The sequence below is a fragment of the Notechis scutatus genome, chromosome 6 (assembly GCF_049901735.1).
Source record: "Notechis scutatus isolate UNSWTSFEM ecotype Mainland chromosome 6, rNotScu1.2, whole genome shotgun sequence".
Classification (NCBI taxonomy): domain Eukaryota; kingdom Metazoa; phylum Chordata; class Lepidosauria; order Squamata; family Elapidae; genus Notechis; species Notechis scutatus.
This window is the reverse complement of record NC_142014.1, coordinates 55,340,616-55,359,856: the sequence shown is the minus strand read 5'-3', so window position 1 is coordinate 55,359,856 and position 19,241 is coordinate 55,340,616. Positions and strand designations below refer to the sequence as shown.

General features: G+C 39.7%; 1 protein-coding gene across 1 annotated transcript; it reads right to left on the bottom strand.

Annotated features, from left to right (window-relative positions):
• Nucleotides 1-705: 705 nt before the first annotated feature.
• On the bottom strand, nt 706-18,717 carry EIF3D (eukaryotic translation initiation factor 3 subunit D). The gene is made up of 15 exons (XM_026694933.2): nt 18,607-18,717; nt 16,875-17,006; nt 14,803-14,848; nt 12,878-13,014; nt 12,369-12,454; nt 11,919-11,991; nt 11,661-11,773; nt 10,882-11,014; nt 8,700-8,847; nt 8,359-8,489; nt 5,639-5,724; nt 5,373-5,502; nt 4,089-4,231; nt 2,508-2,788; nt 706-853 (listed from the first exon to the last, which is right to left on the bottom strand). The coding sequence occupies exons 2-15, from the start codon at nt 16,995-16,997 to the stop codon at nt 840-842; spliced, it is 1,644 nt and encodes a 547-aa protein (XP_026550718.1). The 5' UTR covers nt 16,998-17,006; nt 18,607-18,717; the 3' UTR covers nt 706-839.
• Between the last annotated feature and the right edge of the window lie 524 nt (nt 18,718-19,241).

Sequence of the window (19,241 nt, the reverse complement as noted above, 5' to 3'; positions counted from 1 at the left end):
CAAAGAAAAGACATGTCTACATTTATTGCCAATTGGAATCCTTAGACTTTGTGAAACTGAAAAAACCCTGCCTGCTCTGGCCCAGATTCTTGGCTTTCCTGCAGCCTGCGTGGCACAATCTGGATTGCCTGCCTCTGCCTGGACAGCTTAATCAACTCACCTGTGCTGTGCAGGATGCTGCTGCTGCTGCTGCCAGACACTGTTAGCCCCTATGCCCTCCTGTGCTGGCCATGCCCGCCCCCCTGGGCCAGGGGTAGGGAAACTTGGCTCTTTTATCACTTATGGACTTCAACTCCCAAAATTCCTGAGTGAGCCATAAAAGGTTCCCCATCCCTGGCCTACTGGTTTTTCAGTTGTGGGGGACATATTCTTTATATATTCTTTATATGTCCTACATTTGTATATTAAACAGTCCCATTCAAGGCAAAAATTGATTTCCCCCACAACTGAAAAACCAGTAGGCCAGGGATGGGGAACCTTTTATAGCTCACTCAGTAATTCTGGGAGTTGAAGTCCATAAGTGATAAAAGAGCCAAGTTTCCCTACCCCTGCCCTGGGCGGATGACAATCTTCACTAGAGCTTATTTTTGGGGTAGGGCTTATATTAGGTGCACACTTAAAAATCAGGCTAGAGCTTATTTTCTGGATAGGTCTTATTTTGGGGGAAACACGGTACTTCAATGTAGTAATAAGACAAAGGACACATTTATCAAGATTATGATGTTTATTTCTTAAGGTCTAGCCAAACAAGGTGCAGATTCAGCTCTGATCCATCTTTGAAGAATAAAAAGTCGAATGACCTTCAAGATGCTGTTGACCCTACTGCCTGGTTGTAAAGTTCAGCTCTCTTCTTCTGCAACACAAAGACAGATCAGAATGGAAAATGTCTTTCTATCCCAAGCCACACACAAAATCCTTAATTTCTGCAGTTTGCATATATTCCTCAGTATTAATTTCTGTATGTACAGTAGAAACCTTCATCAATCATTTGACAATCAAACGGCAGCAATGTTTTTAGCAAAAACTTATGAAATTTCCCCAACTGTTTATATACAGCTGAAATCAGAAAAGACGTAGAACTGATTTTAAAATAAAAGATTAATATTGTCAGGTACGAACAACCAGACCCACAGGTGCTAGTAGAAGTAGTTCAAGCTAACTACTTGATTAGATAAGGCTCCAAGGAGTTCAGGGAGGGCCAGTTCTGGTTCTGGCCCTTTTACAGTTGCACAGTGATTCTAGACTAGTTCTGCACTTATCCCTCCTACCTGCCAGGCTGGGTGCTTCTCAACAATATTCAGTGCCATATGCATTCTTTTAAATTCTTGACTAAGGAAACTAGATATCATTCTGAACGTCTATCTAGATCCACTTAATTATTTATTTCCCACACACTATTTGAAAATCACAGGATGCTGTTCCACTTTGGATAATAGCTTAATTTAACCCTTTTTAATCTATGGAGTAAATTCGGCAAAATATATAACCCAATATACTGATACAGCATGCTATGAATAATTTTATCATGTAAAAGATGCTGGTAGAATGATGGAAAGTAGCCTCTCAAACAACTTTTGAAATAAGACTTTTATAAACTATAACCTCAATTGGATGTATCTCAAACAGGCACCTCTAGCAAGACAAGTTTCCAAAGATGAAAACATATTAATATGCTTTGATAATATGAAAATTTGTATTTGTACTTTTTTGTTTTTTTTTTAAGAGAAAATTTTTGTTACTATTTTATTTAAGGTCTTTGTTTTTTGTATTTAATAGTATCAAAATGCGGACTAGCTAGCTTGCTAAATCTTCAAGAAAACACAACTCCTATCCCTTTGATATTAAGCAACAAGGAAGGATTGAGACTTTTATTCTCTGAAACATCCAAAAGCAGCAGCTAGATGTGGAAAATAAAATAATTTAGCCCCTTCCAAACTGTGGGATGAATTAATCCAGGATGGGGAAGAACCCCAATATACTGAGAGCTCTCTGCAAGATGACTACTCAGAATATATTAAGAGTTTTTATTCTGAATCTGCTCAAGTTGTGCCTAATTTCTTTCAAAGCTATTTTTCCTCTGAGGTTCATTCTCCCTTTTGGATGAGCTACCCACTTTTCATTCTTTACACTTACTCTTTAAAATGTATTTCTTTTTATCTAGCCCAACATTTTTTTAAAAATGGTAAAAATATTATTTTAAACAATTTTTTTTTGAAGGGTTTGTGTGTACTATGTGCCCAAGAAGGCCTGAGGCTCTACAATATGGATACCATAACCTGGTTTAATGTGTCCTAGTATTTCCTGTCGCAAAATTAGGATGCCTTTTGCTTCTTTTGGCCTTCCAATTTTAATTCTGGTTGAGACACAGAAGGTGAGGGCAGCAAATACCAGTTGAAAGCTATAATTTCTACATCACTGAAGGCTATTCTAGTCAGATGGGTTAAGTTCTGGTTGTGAAAGAAAGTTTAAAAGTAGTGATTTATCTAGCAGTCTTCTGAAATTATTACCTTCCTCTTCCTCTTCCTCCTCCTCCTCATCTTCCTCTTCGTCAGAGCTGAAGGTGCCATCAGGCAGGCTATAAACTCGGATAACTTGCTTGTTGGGATCCTTCAGGATAAGGTACTTGCCCTCATCCAGTTTCATGCAGATGTCAATGACACAGCGCAGAATGCCCCAGGCGTTCTCCATGATTAAATTAATTTGGCTTGCAAATTCATTAGGTTTGAACTGCTGTGTGCCAAGAATCACATGACGTGAAGAATCTTTCACATGGTAACGGGAGACGTATCTAAGCAAGGTTGAAGAGACAAAAGTTAAAAAGTGCAATGATGTAGTCCAAAGTACTAGAAAAAGATGGACTTCAAGGTTAATTTGACTCAGCTAATTATGAAGTTGCAGACTTACCTGTTTCACAAATAAGTTTCACAACTTAGATAATGTATTATTTCTGTCTCAATTCTTTTATCTTCAACATATATTGAAAGATATGTACCTTTAGGAAAATTAGTACTCTGCAGATATATGGTATGTAAGAAGTGGCTTTTCAGAAATTTGGTATGGCTATTAGCAGAGTATTAACTGGTAGCCATGTCTAAAACCCAATCAGCCCTTAATTCATCACTATAGTATCACTGTATCAGTAGCATTTCTTCTGTATATATAGCACAAAATATTCTCAGATTAGTTATAACTGAATTACTCAGTTGTTCAGTTAATTAGTTGTTCAGTGAACTAATGATACAACTTTGCTGTGTCCTGTTCCTCTAAGGTTATAACTGATACACCTGTGCAAAAGCCTTCTTGACTATGATCTCCACCTGCTTCTTAAGAAGGACCCATAAGGCCAGGACGACCCTAGATTATTTATTTGTATCACCTTAATAATTTTTTTTGCAAATAACTCAAGGCAGTAAACATATCCAACACATCTTTCTCTTCCTATTTTCCCCACGTTTTTCCCTGTGAGATTGGACTGAGAGTGTGACTGGACAAAGTCATCCAGCTGGCTTTCATGGCTAAGGCAGGAGAAAACTCACAGACTCCAGCTTTCTAGCATGGTGCCTTAATCACTAGTCCAAACTGGCTGAGACTACTCTTTCCAGAAGAGTATAAGAATCCTAGAATCAGCTGGTCTCTGAATCAAGGTGTATGAGCCAGATTTTACCCTAACAGCCTCCAGACATTGGACCAAGAGTTCTACATCATCTTCAATTAGCCTGAGATGAAGATGTATAAGTGAATTTTTATATATTGATGATACCTCACCCCAAACCAACGGATGACCCATCTCAGCAGTTTCAGGTCTGAACCTGGATTCCATAACCAAATATTGGGGTGGGGGTGTTACAACTTATTCCAACAATCCTCTCATGTCAGAGCAGGATCATCATCATTGTGCTTCCAACTCCTGATCCTCCCTCACAGTCCAAAAGGATGCTGTGGTCAAAAGCATTGAAAGACTTAGAATTTATAAATCTGTACTTTTCGGAAAACTGTTCTTAGAGAGATTGCTGCAATTTTAAATGTTTGCCTGAAGACTTAGTTTCCCCCTTGTACACTCCCTTTTAAATATTTTTTTTTGATCTTACCCCAATTTAAGATATTCTGATCCAGCCAGCAATGCACAAGTAGTCCAACGAGCAAGTTTGTAACTATTATTTTTCAGTTCAGTGGCAATCACAGCTCCTCGCTGGGAATCCAGTTTCTGACGCCAATCTACTCCATTACAATGCTAGAAAAATACACAAGCATATCAGATTTTCAATTACACCATACCATATTATAGTAATTTACAAACAGGCTCTACATGTGACTGTTGTGGTCCGCTGGCAGCCTGAGGAGACGGCAGCAGAGTTGGACAGTGGGGAGGAACATGAGTCTGGGAAGGACTCGGACAAGGGTCCTGCATTTGACACAGAAATGGGGCCAGGGCCATCTGGGAGTTATGTGCTGGCTCTGGAGCCTCCAGAATCTCACAGCAGTGAGGCAAAGGAACAAGGGAAGCCTATTCCCAGTGCATGCATGCGCAGAGCTGCCAGAAGGCAAGAACAGTTAAGACAAAAGGGGCGACTTGGGAGTAAGGCTTGAAGGTGATTGGCCCTCCCATAAGATATAAAGGAGGAGCAAAGGGACATGAACCTTTGCAGGAAACAACTTTATTTGTACTGGTCAGTTTGAAACCTGAAGCTCTGTGTTGAATTTGTGCTCTGTTTGGCTAATTGGAAATTTAGTTGTTGGCAGCATTTCAAGGAAGATAAAGGTGCATGCTTATCAGACTTATCCTGAAGGACTTTGGCAAACTTCCATGGGACTATTTACAAACTGTTTGAGACTCATTATGAGCTGTAAATGACTAAAATTCAGCCTTTGAAATAAAGAAAAAAGGGTTTTGGGACCAACGTGTGTCTGTTAGTGTCAAAGTGATGTAAATCCATGTATTTCAGCATGGTTGGCAGCAGAGAAAGAAGGTAGCATGCTGAACTATCATTCTTTTGTTTTTCATTTAGCATTCAAACTATGCTTTGCATAAAATGTGAATATGCAAATTGGTTGATTCAATATTTATGGCTCAACAAATGATGCTTATTGAACCTGGTTGGCACGACAAGAGAAAGGCACAGTATGGCAGGCAGATATTCAACCAGTGGTGGTTAGATAATCAAGATGAAGACAAAAATGAAATGGAAAATGTTCACAGTAGTTAAATAATCATAGTCAAAAGATTAATTACTGTCCATACAAAATAACTATGTAATGCTCTTCTCATATAATCAGTATAATCATATAACCAGAGTATATACATGAATATATACATTAATCTCTTTTTGTTTTGATCTCAGCCAACATGCTGAGCCATTATTATTTTTTCTTACCCTTGAATCCCATTCATTCAGTGTTTTAATGTTGATGAATGATACTTCTCCATTGGCTCCAATCATCACTCCATCGTGCTCACAACGTACTATCAAATCAATGTCATCTCCCAGCTTCCACCTTCGATACCTACAATCAAAGACAGTTTTGCTGATTTCAGTGGTATAATAGTTGTTTATTCAAATGATGAGTTTCAATGAAAACTGTAATATGTATAGTATTTACATCATCAAATCCCATCAATGACCTAGAAGCAACAACGTACCGATATGCAACAGAAGCAACCTCATTCTTATCCATATCATCTTCCACAAATGGGTTTGGATTGGGAAATGTGAATTTTTCTTTCCCCTATAAAAAATGACATGAAGAAATGTGACCAATAGTAATAAATATACGATCAAGATAGTCATGGTTGCTTCATAAGGAATTCCATTTTGGAATCATAAAATTTTAGCTACTGCTTCTTTATCAATCTTCCACAAACAGCATAATAGCTTTGGGGTGTCACAGTGTGGATTTCATTACATGTTGAAATCCACACAAGAACATGAATAGTCCCTGACTTATGACCAATTGTTTAATGACTATTTGAAATAACAACAGTAATGAAAAGTGAGAATTGATGCTCACACCTGTGACAGTCACAGCATCTCTACAATCACGTGATCAAAATCTGGGCACTTGCCAACTAGTCAATCGCAGCATCCTGGGGTCACATGATCTCCAGGGGGCATCCGAAAAGCCAAGTTAATGAAACCAGATTTGCTTAATGACTGTATGATTCACTTAACGACCACTCACTTAACAACTATGGCAAAAAGATTGTAAAATTGGGCATAACTCACTTAATGGATGACATTATTTAACCATGTTAAGTTCCAGCCCTAATTGTGGTAATAAAGGAAGGACTACTATTTCTCTGGTATTGCTCAGAGTAAATATTAATGCCTCTAAGAAAAAATATGAAGAGCTTATAAAAACAGAAATAATAATTCTGAATCAATTTTTTGCTTGTTTAATTGGATCACTTCTGGATAAGCAGCGCTTTCTAGGGAAGCATAGCAACATCTCCACCTGGTTAAGATGAAAATACAGATAGTCCTCAACTTACAACAGTTTGTTTAGTGACTTTACAACAGGACTGAAAAATGGGACATGACCATTTTTCACTTACAACCGTTGCAACCTGCCCATGATCACATGATCAAAATTCAGATGCTTGACAACTGACTCATATTTATGACGGTTGCCGTGTCTTGGGGTCATGTGATCACTTTTTGTGACCTTCTGGCAAGAAAAGTCAGTGGGGAAGCAAGATTCACTTAACAACCACACTGCTAATTTAACAACTGTAGTGACTCACTTAACAAATGAGGCAAATGTTGTAAAATGGGGCAAACTCACTTAGTAAATGTCTCACTTAGCAACATAAATTTTGGGCTCAATTGTGGTCCTAAATTGAGGACTACCTGAATAGTCATTATAGCCAATATCCTTTAGAGCAATAATCTGGGAACTGGAGTCCTGGTAGGATCATTGTTGCCAGTAAGGTAGAAAGGATAAGGGGAAGATTATTGGTGAGATGGTTCCACATGCATGAGGAAAATCAATCCAATTAGAACAACTTCCAAAATAAAATCCAGAAGAAATCATTTTTGCATTATTATCAAGAAAATTGTTATGGACATAGCTGTAACATTTAGATTAATCTCAGTATCTCTGATGAGATCTCAAATCAGATATATTTATATAGAATGCACAATTATTTCTCTCAGAAACAGTTATAATGAATAGGAGTTCCTATAAAAATGGCACTTGGAAAAACACAATAGAGAAGAAAGTAAATAAAGGTGCACATCAGGGGTGGGATGCTACTGGTTCTGCCCAGCTCTATAGAACTGGTAGCTCTGAAGAGCAGCAGACATCGAACCAGTTCTGTGTTTGCTGCTGTTTGGCCCACCCGCCTGCCTGGGCTCTTATCTGTTCTTTATTTCCTGCTTTTTCAACCTCAGCTGCTTTGCGTGGCACAGCTGAGGTTGAAAAAGCAGGTAAAAAGAGGCTTTTTAAACACCCGTGCACCTGCACACAGCGCTTTTAGCTGTCCGAGCAGCACAACCTAAGGTTGTTTTACACGCACACGCAAAACGTAGTCACTGAACCGGTAGTAACACCGGTTGAATCCCACCCCTGTGCACATTATCCCTGCATTCAATATATTCAGCAGATATACTACAAAAGTTGCAAGACTGCAAAAATTATAGCTGGAATTAAAAGATAAGACTGAAACACTTAACACAATGAGATACCCAGACAATAGTAATTTATTAGCTAAAGTAGACACTGAACAGCTTGTGCATAGTGAATAAATGGATAGTGAAAGTTCCAGGTTAATGTTCAAAATTAAGAAGACAAAGGAATATTAATTTTAGTCAGGAAAGTAATAACTACTTTTGATGAGATCATGGAATTTATAAATGCAACTATATTACTATGACAACACTAGTCAGAATAGTTAAAGCAATTGTGTATCCAGACATAATACATGCATTTGAAAACTGGATACTCAAAAAGTGTGACAGGTAAGTTATCTTCAAATTATTGCTTAGGAAAACTAACAGCGTACTATGGACTAGAAGAACTAGTTACTTTATGTTGCATTAAAAGGACTTGCTGTCCTTTTGTGATTATGATCAGCAAGCAGAAATTCATGTATTTTAGATTTGATGCAAGCAGATCATGGATCAAACCCCAACCCAACTATACTCACTAGGTTTGAAGGAAATTGAAGTATAAGAAGACAATAGATTTGGTAGTTGTACAAGATCAATGAAATTATTAGAATGTTCTTAAAAAGAGTTATAAGTCCAAGGAATGTCAGAATGGTAGATATTTGTTCACAGATTTATCTGGATTCAAACTGAACCCAGTGACATCTAATTAAAAATTTAAAAATCAATGGCAAATTAAATATTTTATTCTTACCATTCTTAAGCACTGCTGAGAGAAGTTGTGGTTGATATAGGTGGCTTCCATTGCAAGGTTACGAGGTGAATTGAAAGAATTGCCCTCATCTTGGGGTGGCTCGTTAGCAGTTTCACTCACTGTAAGAAGATCTGAGAATACAGCCAAACACAAGCATCATCAGCAAGTTTAATATCTCAATCCTATACAACAAAAACTACTTTATACTAACATAGCAAGTCATAAAAACTAGAAAATCTTGGATTTTTTTTCTCGAACACTGTTAACCCCTTTGATATAAAGGAATTACAGGGCCACCACTATTACCTTGTTTTCTGCAAAACATACATGAAAAGACTCACCAAAATCAGAGTTGTCCCTTTTGTCAAAGAACAGCTTGGATCCAACTCTTTGGACTATGATATCCCAGGAATATACTGAACGAGTACAAGACATGAGGGTAGCTAAGATAGCATCTGTAGCAAATACATTCCCTTGAGTTTTGGCCAGCTATATGCAGAGAAAAGGCACAATGGGTAAGAATAGGAATGTAGTACCCAGATTAAGAAAAATGAGCTGAATTCCCATCTACTTCTAATGGTCTATACCTTCATTTCCAAAAATTCAAATTTAGGGAATCAAAAAAAAGACAGGTGGTTTTAGAATATTTTTCTAAAATAAATGCGAAACAACTGTGCCATTTGATTTCCCTCAATCCACTTGTATGACATTCAATATTACTCTAATATTTATAATATTCACATTTACGAATTTTGGCTGGGAAAGGACAGAAATAAGAAAGTAAACTAATCATCTGCCAAATCAACTTTTTAGTTTGTTATGTAGCCCACCATCTTTCTGACATTCACAGAAATTATACATTCTTCCATCTATTATCAGTATAATAACAAGTCATTATCTCCAAATCCAGTAAAGATAAAAAAAAAATCTGCAACACTAATAATTAGGTCAATTGTAAATCTTTTACCAGTTTTTGAAAATGGGCTTTATGGAGTTTCTGACAGGGGATTATACAGTACTATATTCAAATATATAATTACTATGGCTTTTGCCTAAAAACACAAAATCTTATATACCGTATTTGCGGCGTATAAGATGACTTTTTTGCCCTGAAAAACATGCCTCCAAGTGGGGGGTGCCTTATACGCCGGGAGGACTCCGACTCCCACTTGAGCTTGAGTTGCAGCCGGGAGGAGGCTGGGGGAGCGGTGTGTGTGTGTGTGTGGCGGGTGTCACTGCGCACGCGCTGCGCAACCTTTCCCCTCTTCCTTCCTTAGCGGTGTGGGGAGGAGAGGATTCGAAGATCCTCACGTGCGGCGTACTTTTCTTTTTCTTTTTTTCTTTTTGCACGCAGGTTTTGCATGCGGGCGGCTGTAGGTTAAGGATGGGGGAGCCCGGGTGGGTTATCAGGTTTTACGGTGCTTCCAACATGTGCGAACGGTGGGAGAGCGGAGAAGAGAGCGAGCGAGCGCCCGCTGTGTGAAATCCTGCCGTCAAAGCAACACTGGGGAGGCAGGGTATAAATTTACCAGGTTAATGTAGCAATGGTGATTAATGCCCAGAACATTGTTTGCGGGTATTGGTGTGTGTGTGTGTGTGTGGTGGTGGTGAGGAGAGGTTGTCCTTTGAATGCGGAAAAGTAGGTGTGACCTTGTGTAGGAAAATAAAGAGATCCTTTTTAGCGTGTTTGGCTTCTTTGCCTCCCCGTTCGTTTTGACGTGGAGATAATGGCCTTGGCGGGAGGGAAGAAAACGGTAGCTGGATCATTTCAAATTTCACTTACTCTCCTGCCTCACTTCAATATGTCTGAGCGACTCCAGATACTGGAAGATTTTTGAATGAAAGTGTTACCTCCATTTTTTTTTTAAAGAGGGCCACTTGGGAAAAAAAAAAAAGATTCTAAGGAATTCCTTGTTTCTTGATTAAAGAGAAGGCATTGAATATACTGTTCCTTGGCAGCCTTTTCAGTGTCCGGGTTTTTGGTGTGTGTGTGTGTGTGTGAGAGAGAGAGAGAGAGAGAGAGAGAGAGAGAGAGAGATCAGCTTTATTGAGAAGAGAACGTTTCCTGTGTTCTCATTTTATTTACAACATATTTTCGCTTAATGGTAAGCAATGAAAAATATTTTAAAACTCATTTCTAAACTCCATAGCTATTTGCATATTCTTGGTTCAAAATTGGATTAGCTCATTTCAAAATTGTCCAAAGCAGAAAAGTGCGTCAAAAAAAAAAAAAAAAAAGTGCAAAAGTGGAAGGTGTGTGGAAGAGGGGTAGTCTTATACGGCAGTATATAACAAACTCTATATTTTGAGTGGAAATGTTGGGGGGTCGTCTTATACGCCCAGTCGTCTTATACGCCAGCAAATACGGTAATTACAGCCTTAGTATTTTATTTAGCCTTGCCCAGTATAATATAAGTTTCTTGTCCTATCAAAGGTAAAAAAGTTCTATATATTTTTTCAAGCAAAGTACTATTACAACGGTCTTCTATTCAATAATATAAACTAAACAAATAGATATTACACCTTGCGTATGACTGGATCATCAGTGGTAGTCACAGTATGGAAGATGCGCTTAATGCTACGAAGATTTCTTTCATTTCTTGTGGTGACGCGGTCAAAACCTTTGTCATAATGTTCTAAAGCCCCACAGCATTCTCTGCAAATTGAAGAATATGAAAGTCTCCCAAAGTATCACAGAATAGTAAGTACTGTGTAACTTCAGTGCAACCAATCCAAGGAATAAACGTAAATTATCATCCCACTTCCATGACAACCTTCTCTAACCCTTTAGGTGTGACATAACATAATTCTCACTTCCAACAGCATGACCATGGGAACTATGGCCAACAAATCTGGAATGAATTATTCTCTACCATTTTTGCCAAATCAGTTTAGTTTCAATCTTCATGCAGCAAAACCCCATTTTAGAGATGTGAAGATGATGGGAATTTTTATCATGGAATTGGGCCTTTGGGCCAGTCTAAATAACTAGTGTTGTCCTTAGATAATTTTATACCTCAGATAATATTCTGGTTTGCTGGTTTTGATTAATGGTATGCAGGCATTAAATCTTAATTTGTTGCTTATTCAAGAACCAAGAACATTAGGAAAGGGGACTGTAAAACAAAGCAGAGAGAAGGCGAGAGAGAGGGAGAGAGAAAGAAATAAAATATGTCACCCTTTCCTAATAAAATGTACTTCAAGTATCTGGGATTCTTAGGAATTTGAGAAATTGTTATCCGAGAAATGAGAACAGCACCAGTCTGAAAAGCTCACTTATTGTTGCTAATTCCAAGTCTTACATGTCCTGAGGCTCTGACACCTCCAAATATCTCATTTTCATTAATCTGGGGAAATCCATCTCCTCCTTCACCTCCCAGTCACTGCGAACCTCCACTGAGGAATCACGTGGCTTCTGCAGATTAAACATAGGGAGATGGAAAAAAAAGAAGAGATAACTCATCATTGTTTAATGCAGGAGCAGTAATTTAGGCCCTAACCCTTACCCTAATAGCAACCCGAAAAATAATCTAAATTTGTTACGAAAGAGAATATCATACCTGAGATTTTTGGTCCCATTTCTGTCTCACTCCAAACTGCTTCTGAAATTTCTTTTGCAGACGCAGTCTATCTCTAAAATAACAGAAAACCAATTTACAATAAAGAAGTTAGGCTACTAAATTAAAGAGTATAGTTGATCCCAGATATATTTGGTGAAAAACAGATATTTCACTCTATGATTGCAAATTTTAATATAATTACTTGAAAAGTACATTAATCAAGGGTGGATATGAGAAGGTATAAATGCAAATTTAATAAACACAACAAAACAAATGGTATTTTTGATTCATAGTCAAATGCAAAAACAATTCAGAAACTGGATGAATTCAGAATCCAGCATAGTGGAATCCAGCAACTCATTTACTGAACCATTTGCTTCACAGAAAAACTGACTTGTTACTGTTACAAATAGAAACAAAACTGTTATTCCACAGACATACGAAGATTACCTCTCCTTCTGCTTGGCACTTTTAGGCAGGGTCTGTAGGTTGAATTGAAGTATGTTCCTTCGATCCTTGTCTCTTCGAAGATTCCTCTGAAAGGAGGTATTTGTGTAAATAAGAAAAACAAACAATTCATTTTAGAGTATCTTGGAAACCAGGGAAAAGGACAAGCTTGCATGATACCCGCACCATTTTCGCTGCAGAGTATTAGATATAGTGAGAAATGTCATTGAGCATTAGGAGGTATAATGGATGTGCATTTTAAATATTAAAGACTACAGGCTGCCCATTCCTCACTTAGGGAGTTTCAAATTTGTTTCAAAAGATAATTCTGTCTTAGAGAAAAGGAAACATTTCCCACAAATTGCAGCATGAAATTATCTACTAGGCTGGGAGGCAGAGATAACGTTTTCTGCATATATCTTGAAGTGTGTATGTGTGTGTGAGACAGAGAGAGAGATAGAGAACCACTAAGCAGTCATTCAAGTGTAAAAGCTTTAATGAGAATATCCTACCTGTGCAAATCTCATACGATTCCTCTGGTATGCAGTTTTCTGGGTTCGTGTTGTGTCCACTAACTGGAAACTGGCTTCATCTTCCTCATGGAAGTAAGCATATTGGCTTCCTCCTCCAAACTGGGATGAGTATTTATCTAGAAATATAATTACCACTATCAGTTTTATGCTCAGGTTTTGGATTGTTTGGAAGACCTAGGATTGAAATGATCCTAGGAATAATAACCATGTGAGAAAAATCATAAGGGAAACTACCATGTTTCTGATAAAATAAGGCCGGGTCTTATTTTTTTTTGAGCCCCGAAAAAATGGCTAGGATGTCTTTTCGGGGGTGACTTAATTTCCTCTCCCACATGCACCCCAACTTAGAGCGCCCCAAGCGCACTCAGCTCTCCACAAGGCTGCTTCTATCGGCCGATGGAAGCTCCCCGAAAGGCAGAGTCACCAGCCGCTTCAGGGCGAGGTGTTACTGCCGGCAGATGGAAGCCGAAGCAGTGCTCCTGACAGAAGAGCCCCACGCACACTCCCTAGCCACGAAGCCACTTCTACCAGCCAATAGAAGCGGCTGGTGACTCTGCCTTTGGGGAACTTCCATCAGCCGACAGAAACAGCTGGTGACTCTGCCTTTGGGGAGCTTCACGGCCGTGATGGCTTCGTGGCGATGGGAGTGTGCGTAGGGCGCTCCTGTCAGGAGCGCTCCGTGGGCAGCCATGCCTTGCCCCGAAGCGGCTGGTGACTCTGCCTTTGGGGAGCTTCCATTGGCCAATGTTCTATCGGTAGTAGATTGGGGTATTCTTGCCTAGGCTACCTGCAGGGCACTCCTAAAGGCAAGTTTTCTCCTTCTCCTTCCCCCCTATTTCTCTTCACTTCGTGTAGTTTTAACGAACGATGTGAGAAATGGCGGGGAAACTCATGGATTAAATAGGCCTAAATTTTGGGGGCAGGGCTTAATTTCACCTCATGCCTAGAAATCATGCTGGGCCTTCCTATTGATGGAGGCCGTATTGTTGGAGAAACACGGTATGCTAAGAACAAAAGTACAAGTGAAAGAAATTTAATGGCTGATCATAAATTGAAGCTGGTCTGTTTTAAAATGTACAAGTACAAAATAAATTCTATTTTTATTGTGGTTAATAGAGAGCTACAGCAATAGCTTCTATCAATGTTTTGTACACCCCAATGCCATGATTCAGCAGAAATCTATTCATTAGATGAGGAACTTGTGTCATACACATTTGAGGAGAAATGCTTAGCTGTTCTGGAATGATAGAACAAAGAGAGCCATGATGTCCATCTCCTGGAAGTCTTAGCAGGGGAAAAGTAATAATAATCTGCTCTAAATCAATCAGAAGGGTCTTTTAGCAAATAGAATCTCAACACCAATTCTGTATTAGCACCAGAATGGGTCTGATTCTTGGGGACAAACATTTACTTTCTACCTTTTCAATCTTGCCAAGCATAGGTTTTCCCCCATGATATCCACCCATGACATCCAACCCGCAGAATGGGTTCTTGCTTGTTGATTACAGACTCAGGACAGATTGATTGGCTCTTCCTAAAACTCACCCTTAGTAACTTATTAAAATCCATAATTTGAAGATTTTTATCCTTTCTCTCACTTTTCCTCAATGCCTGACTTTCCCAGTTATGCATTATGTCTAAATTCCACTGCTTTAATTATTGACTAGTGTTATCATAGGAATACTTGTTCTGCATGATCCTATGTTGCTCATTGTCTTCCTTCCTAGCATTTATCGCCTATTTATTTTTCCAGAACAATGCCCAGCTTAATTTATTCTTGAACCAAGAAAACAAAATTCATCTTATGCCTATTCATTTGGTATTTCTCTTTCCATACATGGTTTTATTTACAGATGCCCTAAAACAATGTTTTTTATCTTAGACAAGTGTGCTATTTCACTCACTTGTATATCGTTTATCTTGATAAGTAGCTCCAGTCCAGTCTGCAACCTAGGCAAAATAAAAATATGTATCTTTATGCTAATATATGAAACAATCATTGAAAAAAATTCAACTGATTCTCTAAGATTATGTCTCAATCCAGTTGAATTTCTGAGTTGTAGATCTCTTTCTCTAAAGACAGCACAAAACTAATGTACATACTAGGGAATGTAGCCAATAATAGTATCCCCATATTGTCAGTATACCGTATTTGCCGGCGTATAAGACGACTTTTTTGCCCTAAAAAACATGCCTCCAAGTGGGGGGTCGTCTTATACGCCGGTAAATACATTGTCACTCGGTGCAAGAGCGACGGGGCGGAGCTCCGCAACTTGCGAAGCCCCTTCAAGCCCAGCCGAAGTCTCTCTTCCTCCTCCTCCCACCCACCCACCCACCCTCCGCCCGGCTCGGGCGCTGCGGAGAGCCAATCTGGAGGTGGGGTGGGGGTGGAGCGGGAGGGTCTCTGGCGGGCCGCTTCGCCCAGCCAGCCCCGAGCACGTAATGGCCCGGGGAGTGGGGGGAGAAGGTGGTGGGGGTGGACTGTGGCGCCCCTCCTTCTGGGCAGCGGGCGGGGCGGCAATTTGCTCCTCCGCTTCTCCCTCCCTCTTTGAAAGACCGGGAGGGCTGTGCTTGGGGCGGGGGGTGTCCTCAGGAAGTTCCTGATGGGACCCCGCTGGGCAGGGCCACCCGGCTCCCGAGCTGCTTTCCAGGGTCCCCTTGGGAAGAAAAGGGTCCGGTGGGCGGTGGAAGAAGGCGGCGCCCTCCTCCCGCCCCCTGTCCCGTCCCGTCCCTCCTCTTGTCCCCTCCTCCCTCCCCGCTTAAGAGAAAAGATCTGCCTCCCCTGCACCGAGCTTCCACCCGGCGCCGCGTCTCCCGGCCAGCGCGCTGCGACTTGGGAACCGGCCAAGCGACTTTAAAACCGGCGGAGGCCAGAGATAGCCGGAGTTACCCTCCACACCACACACACACACACACAGAGAGAGAGAGAGAGAGAGAGAGAGAGAGTTGGCAGCTGTCCATCCCCCACCCTTGGAGTCCCGATGGCACGCACGCGGGGCTGTCACAAAGAAAGGAGAGGAATTGAGTGCCAGCCTGAGAAAGCGAAGCTGCCTCTCTAAAGCATTTTGGTGGCTTTGTAAGTTTGGGGGAAAGGGGTTGGGGGTGTCAATCAAGAATTATATCCAGAATACCCCAAGTGTTACAACTTACCGTATTTGCCGGCGTATGAGACGACTTTTTGCCTTGAAAAGCATGCCTCCAAGTGGGGGGTCGTCTTATACTGCGGTATATAACAAAAACTATATTTTGAGTGGAAATGTTGGGGCTCGTCTTATACGCCCAGTGCGTCTTATACGCCGGCAAATACGGTACTTTCATTTTTGCACTCTTAATTGTTGTAGTATAGATATACTGTATAGAACTGCTTACTGTGATTCATCATCTTGCACTTAAACTACCCCATGCTTTGTTTTAACATATCAGGAATTGAGGCTGTAACAGGTTATCAATGAAACAATACCTTCTAATGTATTTCCTTTTTAAGAAACATGCGCCACCACTGACATTGCCATTATTCCCTAAATAATTAAGAAGCGGATGTTTTACCTAGATCCTATCATCTTGTATAAAGATGATGATTCTGTATTTTTCAGAATGTTACTGGACTGTATGTCCAAGCATATTTCACCATTAGCGATATTAATACTATTAGGAGAAAGTCTATCACTGATTCTAACATTCAGATTCCCTGTAACTGGATATAACCATAGGTTGAGATGTACTGAAAAACCAGAGTGAAAGAAAAGCTAACTTTAAAAAATATAATATTTTACAATTTATTTCCTATGTAGTTTGATTCCAGATCAGACTTTGTTCTGGGAACTGTGCAATAGGAATTAAGATACAGATTCCTGAATAATAAATGAACTGTCAGAAGTAGTACCTTGTATAAAAAACCCGCTAACAAAGAGTCTCAAACTGACAATGAGTTAAACATTAATTAAGAACTTCTGTGTAAAGATTCAGATAAAAGTACCTTTCCAAGCCGGTCTCCTTTGCTGAAGGGCTGGTAGGGCATATCTTTGAATTGCTCAGGTACAGCACATGGTCCCCAACCAGATGGATTGTCCTGGACAACAGGTGTAACAAATTTTGCCATCTTCTATAACTATCAAGACAGATGATGGGAAGAGATAAAATACAACAACAGATAGTATAGAGCACGGGTGTCAAACTGAATCGCGTCACATGTCGTATTGTGACCTTTTTTTGCCTTTGTGGATCTGGGGTGGGTGTGGCCCGTGGGCTGCCAGTTTGACATCCCTGGTATAGAGCAATAATTAGTTGATGGTTTAGTATAATGAGACTCAAAATGAATAGACACAAAAGCTGCTAAATCCCAACAGAAAATAAAATGTATTCAAAACTCAAATGGAAAATCATTATGATGAAATAATTTGGAGGTTTTTTTTTTTATTCTGATATGTATAAAAGTTCACAAGGCAACATATTTAACTTCACGTCCAAGCTTTGGAAATGATACGCTATGCCTCCTATTCCTAGTAAACAATTGCAACACCTAAAATACTTAATGTAGTATCATCATATAACACAAGGGCATAGTACATATTCAAATCAAGATGTATTCATCAGCATAGGTCTGCTAATACATTTTACAGAATCTGGGATCAGATTATATTATCTGGACTCTTAACCTATTTCCAGTATTTTTAATTTGTCATGCTGCTATGTAGTTTATATAAAATACCCTATCTTCACATAAATTGATTTGATATCTCCTTTTTTTAGTGAGTGTAATTTACAGGTCATTTTTTTTCTCAATACAGCAGTTTCTCACACTTCATTTTGATAAATTTCTACTGAAATACTATCTTATGATTCCCAAAATCTAGCAAAAGTCACTGCTGCAGCAGGTAATAAACACGTTAGTAAAATATGTCAGCAACTCTTTAGGTTTTTTGCAGTTGTAAGGAATAGAGGCAGTTGAGAGGAAATAAGGAATACTACTGCATGAGAGGAAGATGATAGGTGTCAAACTTTTCCTGTTTTATCTGAGAAGAACCAGTGGCAAGTTTAGTGTTTTATGTATTGGGTGGGAGAGGTTTACATTATTTTTGCTCCAACATGGTAGTAAGTTATGCCACTAATGTCAGACAACGACACTAGTTGACTATTCAATTTATAGAGACAATTTCAAAAATACTCTTGAAATTAAACATTTTCGACAACTTCAGTTTAGCAGCTGTTTTTTTAACTACTGACAATTGATAAAAGATCCACTTCCTATTCAGACTATGAACTCAAATGAACATGGAAGAGATCACCATAATCAAGACATCTCAGCAAATTCGACCAGACTAGGTTGCTGTATTCTTAACGGATGTGGGGAAACAAAGAGATAAAATGACACATCCAGGGTCTTTCTCAGTATCATCATTGTACCGTTGAGTTACTACTACGAGTCTTAATCATGACAACTGGCAAAAATGGGGAACAGGTAACGAGGCCCAAACTTACACACTTTTAATATGGAGATCTATTAACGGGGCAGGGGATGCGTGAATACCGACGGATGCAGAAAGGATTGAATGGGGCCTATTCTCAAGGTTCATGGGACCTCATCACCGGAAAAGCAGGAGGGGTCCTTAGCCCCACCCTGCATCCTAGCTAAACCTGCCGAGGAAGAAAGACGCCGGTGTTCCGCAGAGCGAAGGGTCGTGGGCTCAGCTCCAGGATTCGTCTCTCACCTGTACGACCCAAATGGGCCCAGATGGCGAGGGATTCAGCCCAGCAGCTGGAAGGGAAAAAGGCTCGCCCGCTGGTCGCACCCTGCCTAGTCACTCGTTTCAACTTCCGGCGCTTTTTTTTTTTTTGCGCTGTGTCATTGTACCGCGACGCTAGCAAAAGGTGATAGAGTACTGTTAAAAACTCAGATAGAGCGTCGTAGTCGGTGTAATTAGACTGGACGCCTGATTTTGGTTACGCTGGATGGAGATAATGTGGAAGATGACATGGAAGAAGGGAGGATTGTGGGGTGAGGGGGCTGAAAAGAAAGCCTTTAACAATCTAGGGATAAAGTATCTGCAAATATATATTAGATATATACATATAAAAATCAATTCATCTGGCTAAAGCTGTCGTTAATGGCCAAACTTTCACAGAGCTGCACTTGTATACATATATAAAAAAAGAAAAGTATGCAATTTTCAGGGTAATTGGTTCAGAAAAAGGAGCTAGAAATGGAAGCATCAATCAAGGTTGTTTTGCAGAACTTTTGAGTACTTGAAGAGGACTAGTGGAAAACATTGAAAGAAAACACTGGAAAATTGAAACATGTAATATTTCACTTGGGAAATTTACTGAAAGAGGATGGGATGATCTT